Below are 16,600 nucleotides of genomic sequence, written 5' to 3'. Positions count from 1 at the left end.
GCAACATGTTAACAAATAGCTGCTTCAATCAATTAAACTGGTAGTGGAATCCATGCGTTGCTGCGTTTACATGCTTAAGGAGCCAGGTTAAAGTTAATATGCATCTAAACAGATGTTGATCAGCCAGAATCATCGAGAACAAATCACATGGGCTTGGTGATTACATGTGTTGTCACGGCAATATTGCTTCAACTCCGTGGGTGTTGTTGATACTGTAGTGTTGCGTATTCCCCTCCATCCACTGCTCCCTCATACACAACCTCAGCTTTCCTGACCCAGCGTTATCATCCCACTGTTTGTTTCCTTTTTTCATTAAATCTGCCTTTTACTGTTTCCTTGTACTCTCCAGTGGTGACTAACGTTGCCTTCAGTGTGAATTTAAATAGACCAACCCTAAAGCCAAGCAACACACAGTGACACAGGAAGTAGGACCCAATGCGCTGCCCCAAACTAAACGCACACACTCGGCTCTGGAAACAAAGTCCGATGCATACTGACAAACCAACGGCTTGTGTCAAAATTTATATCGCACAAAAGGAAGGATGCAAACCTGGGTTTCTACACCCCACTGTTAAATGGATCCTGGAGGAGACAGCCATGGCAAACAGGATGAGAGAGAAACCATGACAACAGCTGAGTGGCAAACTCTATTTGGGGGTGGGCACCTACAGCTTGATGATGATAAATCTCATACTAGGGAATCAGCAGCATGAAGTCACCTGAGGCTAATAAGCCAGCTCGATGCCCAGCCTTAAGTGACTTATAACGTGTACGATGGTGGTGATGTAAGTGCGCGTCAAGCTGCTATAAAAGGGGGGACTATACGCGGAGGAGGGCGGAGACACTCCTCCCGTCAGAGTGGAGGCTGATTTGTTCATTCCGAGGAGTCAGCATCTCCAACTTCTGTCTCCGAAAGGAAACAGCATCTGTTCAGAGGGAACGAGGAGGCGCGCTCTTCTCTGGGGGGGATTTTTGCGCGTTGGAGCATCTGGTTGCATCTTCTTTATCGCGGTTTGTTTAAGGAGTTGGACGACCTTATATATAAAGTAGTTGTCAGGGAAAGTTGTCTGCAGAATAAACACAAGGACGCGCAAAAAAAAAAAAAGAGAGAGGAGAGGCGACCTGGACGAGGCGACATGTTTGGCATGATCAAGAACTCGCTCTTCGGAAACACCGAGGAGACGGAATACAAACTGCTCAGCAGCGAGACGAAGGTAAGCAGCCTGCCGGACACAACTTCACCCCTCACATATCTGCACTGTGCGCCTCTCCGTGGCTGCTAATCCCGCTCTGCACACGGCTACAGGTGCAGCGTTTCTCCGTCTGTTTGCATCAATATTTCATCCAGCGCTTCAAACTGACTGACGGCCATATGTGTGTGTGTGTGTGTGTGTGTGTGTGTTACATAGTCGTGGGCTTTACAGCGTTTCCTCCGGCTGTTATCACAACCTCTGTAACCTTGACTGACAGCCTGCCACTTAATTGCTTGTGACCTATAAAGATGCCCGCTGAGCCCGAACCAGCCAGAGGTCCTCCGCCAATCAGCAGGCAGGGATGAATAGAGAAGGTGATGCCGAGTTGTGTGTGTAACCTTAAAACAACACGCGCACACACACGCGCGCCCGCACACACTATACTAGTCCAAATGTAACGTGCTGTGGGGTTTTTTTTTTCCATAGTGACATCATGTGTGTGTGCGCGCGTGCGTGTGAAATAACCACAAGGGGCCACGCGAACTAACCCTGCCCTGGAAGAGGATTCGGATCAGACGCGTTTGTGGTTAAGGCATGAGCTCAGATATGTGAACACTGATACACTGACCATCGACCACTGACGTCATCCAGGAGGAAGGGCATGACCTTTCCATGTCAGCAGCACTACACCCCCCCCCCCCCCCCCCCCCCTTGTGTAGCCTCTGTGTTGTGCTGGCCTGTATTTAATGTATGCACACTCTGGATGGCCAGTGATGTGTGTTTGTTAACTGAGTGGTTTCGAGGTCCTTCTCTCGTGCCCCGTTGACCCACTGTGCACTACTGTAAATGTGCACACAGCCATGCAATGTCACCATGGCACGGGGTTTTCCAAACGGGCTTTGTGTGTTTGTCTCTGAACGGCAGCTAACTTTTGACAGAGAAACAAAGAAACAAAGGCACGCGGACCGACACAAAGAAGACTTCCAGCAGACAGGCGGGGAATCAAATGACCCAAAGTGACACATTTACCCACACGCACTCTGATCTGCGATGACACTCCTCACTAACAGCTCCTGTCTGGAGCTGTTAATTTATATATATACTGACAAAGGTCACTACAGTAGCCATACTTCCTCCAAGTTTTCATTAAGCAGCCTTGAACAGGCAGAGCTCAGGGCTCATCAAATCTCTGGACCTGACTGACTTCTTTGAACGGCAGGTATTGAAATCAGAGCTCGTCACCTGATCCGTGCGGCGCCCGCCTGACTCTGACACCCTACACCCTTAATTAAAACTGACACAGAATACAGAGGAGTTGGCAGGGTCTGACACACACACACACACACACACACGCCTCTGCACGCGCACTTTCGCACACCGGCAACAGCATATAGGTGGAGTTCAGTTAGAAGTTTGCTAATAAGTGTAGATTGAGGATATCTTTAGCGTGCTCACATCAGGCAGACTCATTCGCCCCACACAGACACACAACGGACACATTAATTGCACTGCTTAGCTTAAGTCAGGCTGTGCTTTCTCTATGTCACCCATGCATAATGTTAAAAGTGGTCCCACTGACGAGCCATACAGAACCCTTGTAATTACTATGATTACCATCCCATTACACTCGTCACCACCGGGGTCAGACATTAATATACAAGACTAAATCATTGGGGTGACATTTTCAGACGTGAGCCTACATCGGAAAGAGTGCCTGGTTTGGTGGATGCACCGATTGAAAAAAAACAACAACACATCATCTGCATATTAACGAACTGTATATATTGTTTTACAGCAGCTTCTTATAGATCGATAGGAACCACTGTAAGGAGGACAAATCACAATGACGTTCAATTCCAATGCTCAAAAACATCGTAGAGACAAACACGGAGCACTAATCACATTAAGGGGAATAAGGAGCTGTATTTGAAACCTGCATCACCGTCTCTGCAGTGGCCAAATTCCTTCAAAACCTATTAGAGTTATTGCTCAGCTGAGCAGCATAGCTGAGTGACCGTGCTCCACATTCGCCCCACTTAATCACATTTAATGCAAAACTGTTGCATCTGTTGACACTGTGTGTGTGTGTCTGGGGGCGGCAGCGAGTAGTGTGTGTGTGTGTGTGTGCGCATGTGTGTGTGTGTTTCCCTGTGTTATGTAAGACATCTCTTGCCCATTATTCTCTGCAGGCTGACTGAACCCTGCAGTGCAGAAGAAGAAAATCAAATCAGTGTAAATACATTTCATCTGCATCTCATTATTTGGCTGCCCACATCGATTTCACACACCCACATGTGTGCAGTCACACAAAGACACACACACACACACACACACAAAGACACACACACACACACACACACTGCCCCGCTAGTTCAAGGCTTTCGTCCTCTGGAGCAGATTGTCAACATCAGTGTGTCAGAGGTGAATCATATGCGAGCGTAACCTCTCCCGTGCAGCCTTATGTGTGTGTGTGGGGGTTTGTTTCTGCGTTTGTGCTCACCAAATTGTGCAGCTGTAGTTTGCCCGCTGATGCCTCAACCCTTTCTTCCCTAGGATGGCGTTAGCTTTGAGGTGCGGCGGTACGACAGTGCCAAATACGCCGTTGTCTCGTCTGAGGGACGATCCTTTGACCAAGTGTCAGGGGAGCTGGTGAGGAAGCTGCTCATGTACATCGGTGGGAGCAATGAACAAGGTTAGCCCATCACAAAATCAAACTACCACCTCTCATGTTTCCTCTTCCTCTTTCAAGCTAATGAGTGTTTTTTTAATCACACCCATTAGAAAGGTACGAAGCAAGATAACTGATTAATGTAATTTAAATGAGAAGAAACACACTGGACTTCTTTTTTCAATTTCTCAGTTTTCCTATTTTGTTCATGCAGTAATTGAGTCTGTTGGGTTTTTTTTAAGGCAGAATGTGCTTAACTTGATTTGTTACCTACGTTAATGGAAGTCTTAGGATGGCTCACTTGAAATGGCTCCGCTTAATTGGAGGAAACATTTGAATAAGACTCAGACACTAACATCCTTTGAGGTCGTGTTTTCCAGCTTTAGGTCAACAGACAAACAGACCAAAACTAAAAGTGCAGCCTGAGAACGAGGCCTCGGTGCAGAATAAACATTTAATCTGTTTGTTATTCGCAGAGGTGCGATTAACATGTCCTGTTGTTTCTTTTGCATAATTATATTACCTTCTACACAAAAATCACACAAATCCCGACCTTTCGGTTTGCTTTAGGGCGGACTGTTGAGTCTCTCTCCTCTACATGTCCACCCCCCTCCTTTCTGTCTCACACTACCATCAGGTGAGGCCATGGGTACGGCAGCTCCCATCATCTTCACAGTGTACCCGCGGAATGATGGGGTTCTGTCTCGCCGTTTGGTGGTCGCCATCCGCATCCCCTCCAACTACCAGCAAAGCCCCCCGGCTCCCACAGACAGCACCATCAAGGTGGAGGAGCGGCCCGGCATGACCGTCTACGCTCTGTAGGTGCCATTTAAAGTGTCTAGTAGCTATTTCATTGTTGGAGGCCTTCGTTAATATATTCAGTCTCCTCAGTGTTTCATCATTAGACAGCACATCCAGTAAGATGTCCATGCAATTAAACTCACTCTCTAATTACCCACCTCGTGTTCGCAGGCAGTTTGGAGGCTTCGCAGCGGAGACCGAGTACCGAGCAGAGGCCTTGCGTCTGACACGCACCCTGGGTGAGACGGCCCCCTTTCAGCGCAAGCAGTACTTCTGCTGCAGCTACGACCCACCGCTCAAGCCTTACGGACGACGCAACGAGGTGTGGTTTCTACAGGAGGAGCCGTAGGAGCCCCTCGGTCACGTCCGAGTCTAATCTCATGCTGAATCCTGTATTCAACCTTAATCACCCTTTCACCGCCGACCTGTAGCTCTATCAGCACTCGATTGATTGGTAAGAGCAATATGGTGACTCGACAGACCTTTGAACCCAAATGGACAGATAGAGATTACCCATGTTGCCTTTACCCTTCGATTTTCTTCTCGTCACACGTACAGTAGCTACATGGAAGTTAGGTGTTAGCATTTTCTTTATTTTTGTTTCTTATTTAAAGCAGCTCTGAAAGAAAACACCTAATGGGAGTGATGTGAAGCTTCTAGACAAAAAGTGTTTAAGTCGAGCTTAATGAAAAATGCCTTTTAACCCTTTACGATAACACCCTCCGTCATATTGTGCACCGATTTAACAATATATGCTGAAATAGATAAATTAATTTCTTCGTATTTTTATATCAAAATTAAATATTTATTCTTCCTGAAAAACAAAATATGACACACGCACATCAGCTAGTACCAACCAATAATATCAGGACATCCATCCATCACCAACGTTATGTCCCGCCTACCGATAGAAAGGCTAAGTCACACCCCTTCTGGTGGACCAATGGGACCTTATTTTGGAAAATATATGTACGAATACAAGAGTCAAATACACAAGTCTCACAAGCGACGTCTAAATACAATGATCTTTTAACTTGACAAACGCATGTTATTTAATTGTACAATTCAAATGAGATCAAGAAATGATTTGGCTCATTGCCATTTACTTCTGTACATATTTTTTCCGAAATAAGGTCCAATGGGTAATGCCTGAAGGGGCGGGGCTTAGCCTCTATCCTGTTTGACAGCTAGATGCTCTTGCAATTCCGTTTCAGCTCGACTTTAAGGAGAGTTTCTTGGAGTCCCATGTGATTTCATCACAGAGGTTCAGTTCTCTAGACCAGCGGGGGAAAGATCTTAAAACAAATACCTTTAGATTAATTGTTACGACTGAACTGAGTTTTTCTCAATTCCTTTTAGAATGACATTTGTCCCAAAGTGTCGATCAAGTCCCCGTAGAGCTCCCCTCACCCCAAAGAACACACAGTAGGGTTTTGCACATCTACCATCTAGTTTACACTTTAGTGACAGCTACAGAGAAATTTAAAGTGGATTAACAGAAGATGCATGGCAGTTAAAAGCACACGAATGAAACGGAGGAGTTGAGCCATAAAGTAGAACTATGAATTTATGGGAGGACATCGGAGTGGAAGCTAGCTCGCTACAGGTGCCGATAAACTCGATTAAGATTACACGTTGATCCAGGAAGCATTTGTGTCGTGAATATTTAGCGTTTTAGTGCATGACGATGCCATCATTTATTCTGGCTCTTCAAACTGTGTTCTGAGAATCATCGTTACTGTGTGATTTTCTGTGATGAGTGAATATATTGTTCAGGTTTGATAGTGTTTCATAACATAATTAAACAATTATTCAGTAAGACTGCGGATGATTGGAGTGGTCTTATTTCTTGTCAAGGACAGTCCACACAGTTATGGGAAATATATAAATCAGCTGTACCAATTCCATTTTTTTTATTACTTCTATAGACCTGACACATACCATACGTAGTTTTTAAATAATTTGTATAGAAATCAGAATTGATATACGTGGAGAATTCAGAAGAAAGAATGCAGTAAGCAGGTGATCTAAGTAACTGGACAAAGTAGTGAATGATGGAATGAGATATCACAGTTAATGGACTGCAATTATATAACTAAATGTTAAAAAATGCAAGCAAACCTTGATGAATGCAAATGTAATATTTCTATTCCATAAATATTACATTTGAAGACATTCCACATTTGAGAATGAATATCAGATAAGTGACAAAAATATCAATGCAAAATTCGTTAAATGACTAATTTATTTATTTATTATTTAAATGACAAACAAAATTCAGCAAAAGGAATAAGAAATGCAAAAGAGATATTAATACATACATTTGATTAATTCAGACAAACTAAAAAAAAAAAAAAAAAATCCTCTATCCACTTCATCTGTGTGCAAATATTCCTTCAAACAGGTGTTAACCGATGCACAGTGAGTGGGATGCGATTAGGCGGCATTTTGGCGCCCCGCCCCACTTTAATCAGGAATAAATGTTTTGCATTCAGAAAGTTTCAACAGCAGGCAAAACACTGACGGGCCCTTAATAAAACGCCTGGGGCCTGTAACCCCACACTAGTGTAATTACACAGAGAGTAGAGTTCTGGTTTCAGCTCGGCTTTGCATACATGAATACAATAGAAGCTACTGTAGGAATAGAGCATGGGGGCATTGAGGAAACCCCCCGGCGGGTCACCTTTAACCTTGTTATGAGAGGCTGAATTATTGCACATACATACTGTAGACTTGTTATGTAAAAGATCTATGTGATCCATTTTTTAAAAACAATACACTGCTCCTTTTCATAACAAAAGAAAAAAAAATACTACATAATGTTAAATTAAATGGAGATTAAGATTTGGGTCATACAATGAATGGAATTACTTATACAACTGTAACTGATGTAGTGCAGGATCACGTTGGTTGTACATTAGCCACTTTTTTCTAGAGCATGAGAATCAGTTGGACACTGTATCACTAAACACTATTCATCCCAGTTCTGCTTTTTTATGTGGACAACTACTCAACGCAAAACTGTATAAGAAACACACACACACACGGTACCTTCAATGATACTGCAAAAATACTTTAGAATAGGAGTTGCTATTGTTAATAACTACAGGAACTGCAAATCAAGAAAATGCTGCAAAAATGTTTTGGTAATAAATCTGTCTTAAATACATTCCCCATAATGCCTCCTCCTTTCAGCTCTTAAAGACAGTTTAGACGCCCTTATCTACGTGCCAGAGAATTAGAAATAAATCACTGAGAATGTTAATATCAGGAGTCTAGTCCAATTAACTCAAATGAACTGAAGCAAAAAGGGAAAACTGTATTTAAAAGATGCGATAGCTTCGTAAGCTACTCCAGTATCCAAAATAGCATTTATTCATTGGTGAATTATCACTGACATCTTTGAACCCTCTTTTACTTGCATTTCCTTGTCTGTATTCTACAATAGATGCTGTATCCTTCAGCACGACTCCTTGCTTTAGAATTGATTTAAGATACAGAGGAAGAGAGAGGAGTGTCATTGAAGTGATGGCGCCTGAGCTTCAGTTACTTTTCTTGTCAGGAGAGTTTGGATAAGGTGCATATGGTGGAGGCCGCTCCTGCGTGAGAATAAAGAAACAAACATAGTACAAGCGCCACTAAATACGTTGCCTCCACACAACTTTGACTGAGGTGACGACAAGCGAAGCAACTTACCATGGGCATGTAGACATTGTGTGGGTTGCTGGGATTGTAATACGCACTGCCAGCTGCTTCAGCCGCCTTGGAGTTACCTGAACATAAAAGGAGATATGACAAAGACAGAGATAAAGACAGACAGTGATGAATGCTGAACATATTAAGGAACAGATGCTAAAGCTCAAAACACTGCAAGGAGGACTGATGCACAGTATTAGTAATGTGAAGCACAACAACTGACAGCTCCAGGAATCACAGAGACAAAATCTACAGGCACACCCCGAGGATGCACAGAGGCAAATGTCCAACTCATCTCTTCCTTAAATAGAGATGTGCCAAACTGATATTTCAGTACAGTGAACCGAGCTCACATGTCGCAGGGTAAGACCGCCTTCACTGAAATCCACAAGGTGAAAAGAGTATGGGGAGGGAGCGGAAGAGAGGAGATTGTTTATCCTTTGGAATTTTGATGTGTAGCGGATGAGACATCAGCACCCCTTTTTGGGCGGCGTGCTACCAAGTGATTCACTTTGAGGCAGACAGATCCGATCTGACGGGTGCAGTGACACAGACGTGCAGAGAGGAAGAATAAAGAGAGAAATAAACCTGGAGGAGGTGGTGGTGCTGCTGCTGCTGCCCAGTTCTGGGGGGGTGCAGTCCAATTTTGGGGTGGCCCAGGGTAGGGGGGAGGTGGGGCCATGTAGTCAAAACCAGATGGGTACATTCCTGGAACACAGAAGACGATGACAAAAAAAAAAGAGATTCAAGGTCAGAGAGAGATGGCAGCATTATTTGTGCCTCAAAGCTTTTTACTTTACAAAAACATGTACATTCAGGCAAAGTTTAAAAACTATGAAGGTAAGATCACATACTGTTTGACCTAAAAGCACATATAAACCTCATATGACAAAGTACTGAATTCTGTACCTGCAGCAGCTGTTGGATGGGGGTAGCCCATGTTGCCAGCAGCAGGGGGAGGCCCCTGGTAGAATCCATTCTGCTGGGGAGGGGGTGGATATGGATAGCCATGAGGAGCAGGTGGAGCTGGACCGTAGCCATTCATCATTCCAGGTGAAGGATAGCCGTAAGAGGCAGCACCATTTTGTGCAGGAGCAGCGCGGGAAGCTGAAACACAGCACGAGAAAAGGTCTCTTGCTTAAACTACACCGGATTTTCCAAAGGTTTGTGGGGGTGTTCACTCAATTTTACTATTAAGATATTCATCGTGAAAGTCGTACTTTTACAGCATGGTTTTGTTAATTTGGTAACAGGCACTGTGTTAGAGTTTTCAATACATAGTAAGCATTGTCAAGGTGGCACACAGTGTTTTAGGAGACTAGCATACGAACCATTTGTGGCCAGTTTGAAGAGATGCTGCCCCACGTCTATGGCTCCTCCACTGGGGAATGACATCTTGAAATGGGCCTGGCCCTCCCAGCCACCTGATGAGAGTCAATTGCATTTACAGGAAGCTATGCGTGTGTGTGTTATAGTGCAGTCCCTTTATTTCAAGTAACATCCATTGTGTTTTACAAAATAAATGTGACCTTTACGTAACAAGTTCAAAAACAAATGTCCACCTACCAGCGGGCTCAGCTGACACTGTCCCTTTAATGTAGTTGGCAGCAAAGACTGGCTGCTCAATGCTGCAGCCCTTCATTAGATAGTAGGGGAACATGGCTGAACCCATGCAATCCTTGGTGTTACTGGACACAAATATCAACTAAGCCAATGAATGAGGGGAGAGACAAGAGAGTGTGTGGGAAGAGTTAAGAGGTTAAAAGCACGTATGAGAATATGACCACCACCAACTTGCCAATCAAGAAGACAGCAGCAGCAACAGCATGTTAAATACATGTTTATGTTATTCTGGTTGTACCCTGTATGGTGTGAGGTAAATGATGCCCTTCTTGGTCCCCTTGAGAAGGTCTGACTTCCCGGTGAAATCGCTGAACGACAGCTCCACATTCTTACACTCCCGCAAAACACTGGGAAGAGAAGAAGCAGGTGATAGTAAAGCAACCGCTTACAGCTAAGATCCGCTGATGTAATTATGTTATAGCAATAATGTACATGCGGGAATTGTTTGAAACTACCGAATTTAGCAACACGCACCTAACCCACTTTACACAATATTAGGTACTGTTATGTCAATATCACACGAAGCCTACCGCTACTTCCTGTTTTGATTGGCTAAGTTAGCCATCTTGCTCAACAGCTGAACTAACTGCCAAGATACGCGGAGGTTATAAAAACAGTCGTTAACAATGTTGAATTACCCAAGTTTTAAAAAAAAGTAAACACAATATGTGAATTTCCTCAACGTGAGCTACACGGCAAAACGTCAACATCAGAACAGCTGTGTTAGCTTATTATGCTAATGTTAGCCAGGCCAGCTAGCGGGAGGCTAGCGGGAGGCTAGCGGATGGATAGCATTCTGATGACTACGCACTGGAAAGTAGAAGGTAAACAAGCCCGACAACAGAGAGGCGACAGCTGGCTGGCTGGTCAAATTAACCCCACGAACCATAGAACTCACATACCTTTCTCCATTGTTTACCAAAACGCCGCCGTTCTGCGAGTGATTCCGATTCAGAGCCATGTTGTTAGGGAGACGTCTTCTGCTCTCCTGCTTTCCCCGTGCTAAAAGTCCGACCGTCAGTCTCGACAGGGGGAATGCCCCCAGGAACGTCACTGCCGCTACGTCACGACAAGATTCGACAACTCGTGATTTCACCGCGGGAGAGTCAACATGATTAGCACACGAACTGCTGCTGAAACCTGTCCAATTAGAGAGCAGTTACATATGTGATGGAGCGTAAAAAAGGCGAAAGTCTGAGCGTTGACCTCCACGTGTGAGTTCTCAGTGTCCTCTGGCATCGCAGCTTTACAGAAACCCAGTTCAACAAATATGAAGCAGAATCCCCATGTGATTAAAATCACCTCATACCTAATTAAACCGAAAACGTCATGACCCGGGTCTGTATACGCGGATTTAACTGTTAATTACAACATTGGTTCCAAATATCCAGTACTCTGCAGCAGTGAACGGGGGTTTAAGATCGCCCGCGTCATCATCAGACGGGTACAAGCGTTGCCATGGGGAGAGGAAAGTTGGGTGAGGTTGGCAAGACCTTTGAGTTACGCAACGCTTTCATTTAATGGCTCCCCGAGGACACATGCATGCGCTCGGTATGATAGGCTATGTATTATTTAAACACTGACCTTTTTATTACCAGCTCACTCTGGCCTACTTTTCAAAGCAGATTTCAGCGGCAGTCCTCAGGGCGCGCGTGGCGCATCTTCTTTTTTTGTTATTACATGAACGACAAGTACCGCAGCAAGCTGCAAACTAATTAACCCTAATTAACGTAAGTCACGTGACCCCCTTACGCTTCAAAGAAAAGATATTTCTGAGACGTATAACCGTATAAACATCTAAATTACAAGGAGATGACTCATCGCTTTGAAAAACTTTGTTTGACTGCTGTCATTGTCACCGTCGTGGCTCAGCACTGTTGGTGTTTCTCGAGCGTCCAGATGAAGAAAACAGCAGAGCAGCTTGTCCTGCCCAGAGTCTCCTGCTCTGGCAAAGGGATACGAGCTGTTTTTGGTCCACGGGTCAAAAGTAATATACTTGTTAAAGGTGAGATGTTGCTCATTTGCAACCTCTGAGAGGGCAAGTGTGGTTTCAGCAAGTGTTCACCCAATACAGGCCCTCAGCATTTGCATTGGAGCATTCGATGTGGTGTTGGTGGTGACGTTGTGCTTTGTTGTTCTCTTCATAGAGGTGAAGACAGGGGTCATGATCCCAGCGCTCCGGGCCGAGGGGTCCTGTGGAGCGAGACTGGGCAGGGAGAAAAACCAGAGCCTCTACTTCTTCAGCAAATTTGACAGCTGTTATGTAAAGATTGAGGTAAAGTAATAATAATAAGGGGCTGTATGAAAGCTAGTGGGGTGTCCTCGACTTAGAGAGAATTTGCTCATGTGTGTGCATGGCTTCTTAACATCCACGTCGTGATGACCTTCGACCCTCAGGGCAGCAAGGTGGTCGTCTTTCTGCAGGTACAGCTGACGGGAGAGACTCGATGGTTCAGGGTGAACATCAGCTGTCCCCTGAGGAGATACGGTGAGAAGACTCGACGTATCCCAACACGTGAGTGGAGAGCTGATGAGCATCACAAGCTCACTGACACAATTGTTTGCTATGTCTGAAGTCTGTGCTTTTTTTTATCAGTTTTCAACGTTTGAAATTTAAACTAGCCTATTTTCCCCACAAGTGATGCGGTCTACAATACAGAGGGTCTGTGCAGGATTTAATTTACTGTGCCAGTTGAGGACACTAACAACGTGGCTTCTCTCCAGTGTTACCTGGGAACTGTGACACAGACAGAGCTCTGCGAGTGGACTGTGGCCAACGAAGCGTTTCCAGTGATGCCTGCGGCAAAATGGGATGCTGCTATGACGATGATGATTTAACCTGCTACTACAGACTCAATGGTAAGATGCCGTTGGTCCTGGCATGTAACGTACCGTTTACATGGAAACTCTGAATAAGAACACATGGCGACCAATGCTTGTTTAAGAGTAACACACGTGTGTTGACGCTCCCTCCAGACTGCTCTCTGGATGGACACTTTGTATTCTCAGTGAAGGCCACAGACACACACCAACCCATCGATCCCAGCAGACTCATAGTCAAGGATCATCCACAATGTTTCCCCGTGGTCACCACTCCAGACACAGCTGTCTTCAAGATTGGAATCATGGACTGTGGTGCAAAGATGAAGGTTACTTGTTACTTGTGGAGATCACAGCTTACATAGTTGATGTGTTTGCAAATCCCAAATCCTTCCTTCTCTGCCTGGCTTTCAGGTAGATGGAGACATGAAGATCTACGAGCTGGTAGTGGAGGAGCTGCATACTGAAAGTATAACTCAACATTCTCCATTTAGGTGAGATTTTTTGACACTCTGACGGAGTGATTACAGGTTAGAAAAGTATGCTGGTGGCAACGCATGTACTGATAAGTCTGGGGCTTTTTAGTCTCCAGGTCCAGTGTGAATACGACGCATCACATTTGAAGCGTGCAGTGGACTTGCGGACCTTGTACGCAGTGACCGACCCACCACCTGTGATTGCACTGGGAACCATCAAAGTGCAGATGAGGATAGCCAAAGGTGATGAAGATTGAGAGCAGAAGTGCCCGCTGGATTGTGTTACTAAGCGACTGCCTTTTGTGAATATCCCTTCCTCTAGATGCATCCTTCACCTCCTTCTTTCCCGAGGACCAGCTTCCATTGACCTTGCCCCTCCGCAAAGCTGCATATGTGGAGATATCCATCGGCCAGCCGTCCCCAGACCCCACACTTTCCCTACGTGTGCAGGATTGCTTTGCATACCCCGCGTCTCGACACTCCGTGTGGACGCTTCTCTATGACGGGTAAGGTGGAGGCCATTACAGCGGCCACCTGAGATGTTCTATTGCAACGGCTAATAAGCGTGTTTCTCCTCCTGGATAGATGCCCTAATCCTTTGGATGACATGAGAAGCTCTGTCCCTGTGGACAAGCAGGGGAAGAACCCCTCCCACTCCCAAGTCAGGAGGTTTGATGTCAAGACTTTTGCCTTCTTGGACCCTGACACAGGCCATCCGAGTGTGGAGGAAGTAAGGTTATTACAGCCACATATTTCACCAAAATTAAAAAGTGCATTGCTGCAGACATGTGACGCCTCCCCTTTTAGATTTACTTCTACTGTTGGGTAGAAATCTGTACCGATGATGTTGACTGTGCACAGCGCTGCGCCATCATTTGTGAGTATATAACAGCATGGATTTTCTCCTTGTCCAGCTGTGTATGACTAGTAAACGTTTGCCTCCCCCTCCCCTCCCCCGTAGCATCGAGGGGTGAGAGACAGAGAAGGCAGGCAAAGCCCGAGTCTGACCAGGTCCAGCTGGTCTCTTTGGGTCCGCTGCTGCTGGGACAGAACAACACTGAACTGGAGGAGAATCCATGTGTGAAAGAGAAGACAAGTAAGTCCTGCTCAGCACAAGACTATAGTTAGGATGTGACAGACCAACGCTATTAAATGTTTTTTCTCCGTCCCTCAGTGTTTCTGGTGACGGTGTATATTCTCTCTGGTGTCGGAGCGGCCCTGGTGGTGATCCTGACCTTCACTGTGTGGTCAAGCCTCAGAAAACGGAAGGAGGCAGACGTGCAGCAAGTGTGTGAAGTACAAGATGACAGTGAAGAATCTAACAATTAAAATACTTTTCTGATGTGCATTCAAACTTGTTTTTGTACTTTTTAAATTAATTGTTCAAAATGTCAAACTGTCATCATTCATTATGTATTAATTTGTTCATTCAAATGGTTCCAAAAGCTTCTTTTTTTAATCTTTTTACATAAATTGCCATTTTAATGAAAATTGACATTGATACTTGGTCCTGCAACTTTTAATCAAATATTATTTTTCTGATTTCCCAAATGTCATTCAGCTCTTGAGGTGCTGGTAATTCAATGATGAAAATTTAAGTCTGTCAAAATGATTTATTGAAAACAAATGCTCAGAGTTACAATATAGCTAATAAACACAAAGCAGTGGAATGAGGAAAGGAAAATCAGTAAGGTCTGAACTTCCTCTGTGCCCTCAGCAGAGCTATTCTCTGTTTATCCTCCTCAAACTTTTTCCTTAGTTCAGCAATATCTGGGGGGGAAAACAAAATAGTTAGCAATTAACAAAAGCATTTTGTTTTCTAACTTTCGGGCAAACTCCAGCCTGCTGATTAATAAAATAATCAACTTAATTGGAAACTTACGTTCTTTCTGTGTGTTTCTGTGCTGCCAGGTGTAGAAGTTCATGAGCTCCTTCCTCTTCTTCTTCCTTATCTCTTTCTGTAGAGTCTTCTGATTGGCTTTCTCACTGTGGGGGCGGGCCTTGGTGCCCTTGGGTCCTCTTGTGACTTTAACCCAGCCCTCCTCATCCTCTTGCTGCTGCTCAGCCTCCTTCCTCTGCTGGGCCGCTTCCTGTGACAAAGAGAACACGTTGAGGTTGCATGGACTAGACGGGCGCGTGTCACGCTGGAGGACGTGCTGCAGAATGCCCACCTCCTCTTTCCGCTTGTCGTAGCCTTCCATGAAGGAGTCGACTATCTGTTGCAGATTGTCCTGATGAACGAAAGAATCTGTGTACTGCTGAATCCATTCTGCCGTGAGATAGAGCAACAAATAACACAAATGTGTCAGAGTGTGTTTGACCTGGCTCACACTGAAACTCTAACACTAGATTTAGATTTAAAAACAGCCATAAAAGGAGAAAACATTCATAGAAAAGCAACGCATGTTGCATCACACACTCTGTGCTCCCGTGCTCACTGGACGCTGCTCGGTGCAGACCACCAAAGGCTCGTTGCCTGGGTGGGACTTAGCTGCTGTCAAACTGGCGGAGGTCTGGAACACGACGTAGCCCACTTTAAAACCCTGGTGGGGACAGAGGGAGGCACCACAGGTCAAACACGATGAGCTGAAATATGCTGTACATAACAAGACGTGGGGTGAACGTTTGGCTCATGGTGCTTTGGGAGAAGCAGTGCAGGCCAACCTGTTTCTCCACTGGTTTGAAAAACCTGGTCAGCTTGGGTCCAGAGTCCTGGGAGGAGCCCGGGTGGTCCCGTAGCTCCACGGACTGAACACAGCCGAATTGCGAGAAGAGCTCTTTGATGACATCCTGGCACACAAACAGCGAACAAACAGTTAGCCTGTCTACAGCATTTATCACGTGATGAACAAATAAGGTCTCTAGCAGATACCTCTGAGCAGTATGGCGGGATGTTGAGCACAAACAAGGTCCGGTCCAGCGGCCTGTGGGAACTCTTCTCTGCTCGGACTTTGTGCTCCTTCACGTACAGATAGTGCTGAGCGGCGCTGTCGGGACTGAACTGTAAGGGCAGCTCTGCGAAGAGAGAGAACAATACCGGTATATATGAGACGTTGAACCTAAAGCTAACACGTCACTCAGTAAACACTCACTTGTATCACTAATAAATCACCGAGCCCCGCAGGGAGGAGAGGGGCTAACGTTCAGTAAACAAACCGCGTAAAACCACAAGAAAAGAAACAAGTCCGAGAATAAATTAATATCCCGGCGAAAAGATTAAATCAACGTTGTTAATTATTACCTGTAAATCCACCAGGAATAATACAAGGCTGGCTGCTAGCATGTTTCTTCTTGTGCGGCGCCATCTTGGTGTAACCTTTCAC

At 45.1% G+C, this 16,600-nt stretch overlaps 5 protein-coding genes across 6 annotated transcripts in view; 3 read left to right on the top strand and 2 right to left on the bottom strand.

Moving 5' to 3' along the window:
* The window catches only part of LOC311031311 (epithelial membrane protein 1), a 155,200-nt gene that overhangs the window by 138,352 nt on the left and 248 nt on the right, over window positions 1-16,600 (top strand). The window lies entirely within an intron of this gene.
* On the top strand, window positions 832-5,429 carry LOC311030972 (heme-binding protein 1-like). The gene is made up of 4 exons (XM_084037035.1): window positions 832-1,214; window positions 3,747-3,885; window positions 4,499-4,679; window positions 4,834-5,429. Exons 1-4 carry the CDS (start codon window positions 1,137-1,139, stop codon window positions 5,009-5,011), a joined length of 576 nt encoding a protein of 191 aa, XP_083893161.1. The 5' UTR covers window positions 832-1,136; the 3' UTR covers window positions 5,012-5,429.
* On the bottom strand, window positions 6,890-11,041 carry wbp2nl (WBP2 N-terminal like). Its single transcript, XM_084036853.1, has 8 exons — window positions 10,884-11,041; window positions 10,220-10,328; window positions 9,925-10,063; window positions 9,690-9,782; window positions 9,268-9,465; window positions 8,947-9,066; window positions 8,359-8,435; window positions 6,890-8,261 (listed from the first exon to the last, which is right to left on the bottom strand). The coding sequence occupies exons 1-8, from the start codon at window positions 10,940-10,942 to the stop codon at window positions 8,205-8,207; spliced, it is 852 nt and encodes a 283-aa protein (XP_083892979.1). The 5' UTR covers window positions 10,943-11,041; the 3' UTR covers window positions 6,890-8,204.
* LOC311030831 (zona pellucida sperm-binding protein 4-like) lies at window positions 10,335-14,637 on the top strand. 2 transcript variants are annotated; one of them, XM_084036852.1, is made up of 12 exons: window positions 10,335-10,805; window positions 12,129-12,256; window positions 12,379-12,496; window positions 12,706-12,840; window positions 12,958-13,130; window positions 13,216-13,295; window positions 13,387-13,520; window positions 13,600-13,783; window positions 13,863-14,007; window positions 14,085-14,154; window positions 14,239-14,373; window positions 14,452-14,637. In XM_084036852.1, the coding sequence occupies exons 1-12, from the start codon at window positions 10,766-10,768 to the stop codon at window positions 14,604-14,606; spliced, it is 1,497 nt and encodes a 498-aa protein (XP_083892978.1). In that variant the 5' UTR covers window positions 10,335-10,765; the 3' UTR covers window positions 14,607-14,637. The 2 variants fall into 2 exon arrangements, with proteins under 2 accessions (XP_083892978.1, XP_083892977.1); XM_084036851.1 differs by lacking the exon at window positions 10,335-10,805 and adding an exon at window positions 11,185-11,986.
* On the bottom strand, window positions 14,883-16,594 carry rrp7a (ribosomal RNA processing 7 homolog A). The gene is made up of 7 exons (XM_084037007.1): window positions 16,519-16,594; window positions 16,150-16,292; window positions 15,942-16,067; window positions 15,697-15,820; window positions 15,449-15,546; window positions 15,160-15,367; window positions 14,883-15,047 (listed from the first exon to the last, which is right to left on the bottom strand). The coding sequence occupies exons 1-7, from the start codon at window positions 16,580-16,582 to the stop codon at window positions 14,962-14,964; spliced, it is 849 nt and encodes a 282-aa protein (XP_083893133.1). The 5' UTR covers window positions 16,583-16,594; the 3' UTR covers window positions 14,883-14,961.

The sequence above is a fragment of the Eutrigla gurnardus genome (assembly GCF_963514095.1).
Source record: "Eutrigla gurnardus genome assembly, chromosome: 20".
Classification (NCBI taxonomy): Eukaryota; Metazoa; Chordata; class Actinopteri; order Perciformes; family Triglidae; genus Eutrigla; species Eutrigla gurnardus.
The sequence above is the reverse complement of the archived record's forward strand: the minus strand, read 5'-3'. Positions and strand labels throughout refer to the sequence as shown.

Excerpts from the sequence above, each read along its gene's own strand:
- wbp2nl (XM_084036853.1), bottom strand. The coding sequence starts at position 10,942 with ATGGCTCTGAATCGGAATCACTCGCAGAACGGCGGCGTTTTGGTAAAC. Across the intron at positions 9,783-9,924 it reads AGTGTCAGCTGAGCCCGCTG|GTGGCTGGGAGGGCCAGGCC; the intron begins GTAGGTGGACAT and ends GACTCTCATCAG. Across the intron at positions 8,436-8,946 it reads AGCACCACCACCTCCTCCAG|GTAACTCCAAGGCGGCTGAA; the intron begins GTTTATTTCTCT and ends TTTTATGTTCAG.
- LOC311030972 (XM_084037035.1), top strand. The coding sequence starts at position 1,137 with ATGTTTGGCATGATCAAGAACTCGCTCTTCGGAAACACCGAGGAGACG. Across the intron at positions 1,215-3,746 it reads TGCTCAGCAGCGAGACGAAG|GATGGCGTTAGCTTTGAGGT; the intron begins GTAAGCAGCCTG and ends TTTCTTCCCTAG. Across the intron at positions 3,886-4,498 it reads CGGTGGGAGCAATGAACAAG|GTGAGGCCATGGGTACGGCA; the intron begins GTTAGCCCATCA and ends CACTACCATCAG.
- rrp7a (XM_084037007.1), bottom strand. The coding sequence starts at position 16,582 with ATGGCGCCGCACAAGAAGAAACATGCTAGCAGCCAGCCTTGTATTATT. Across the intron at positions 16,068-16,149 it reads TCCCGCCATACTGCTCAGAG|GATGTCATCAAAGAGCTCTT; the intron begins GTATCTGCTAGA and ends TTTGTGTGCCAG. Across the intron at positions 15,048-15,159 it reads CAGAAACACACAGAAAGAAC|ATATTGCTGAACTAAGGAAA; the intron begins GTAAGTTTCCAA and ends TTTCCCCCCCAG.
- LOC311030831 (XM_084036851.1), top strand. The coding sequence starts at position 11,794 with ATGACTCATCGCTTTGAAAAACTTTGTTTGACTGCTGTCATTGTCACC. Across the intron at positions 12,257-12,378 it reads GCTGTTATGTAAAGATTGAG|GGCAGCAAGGTGGTCGTCTT; the intron begins GTAAAGTAATAA and ends TTCGACCCTCAG. Across the intron at positions 13,131-13,215 it reads ACTGTGGTGCAAAGATGAAG|GTAGATGGAGACATGAAGAT; the intron begins GTTACTTGTTAC and ends CCTGGCTTTCAG.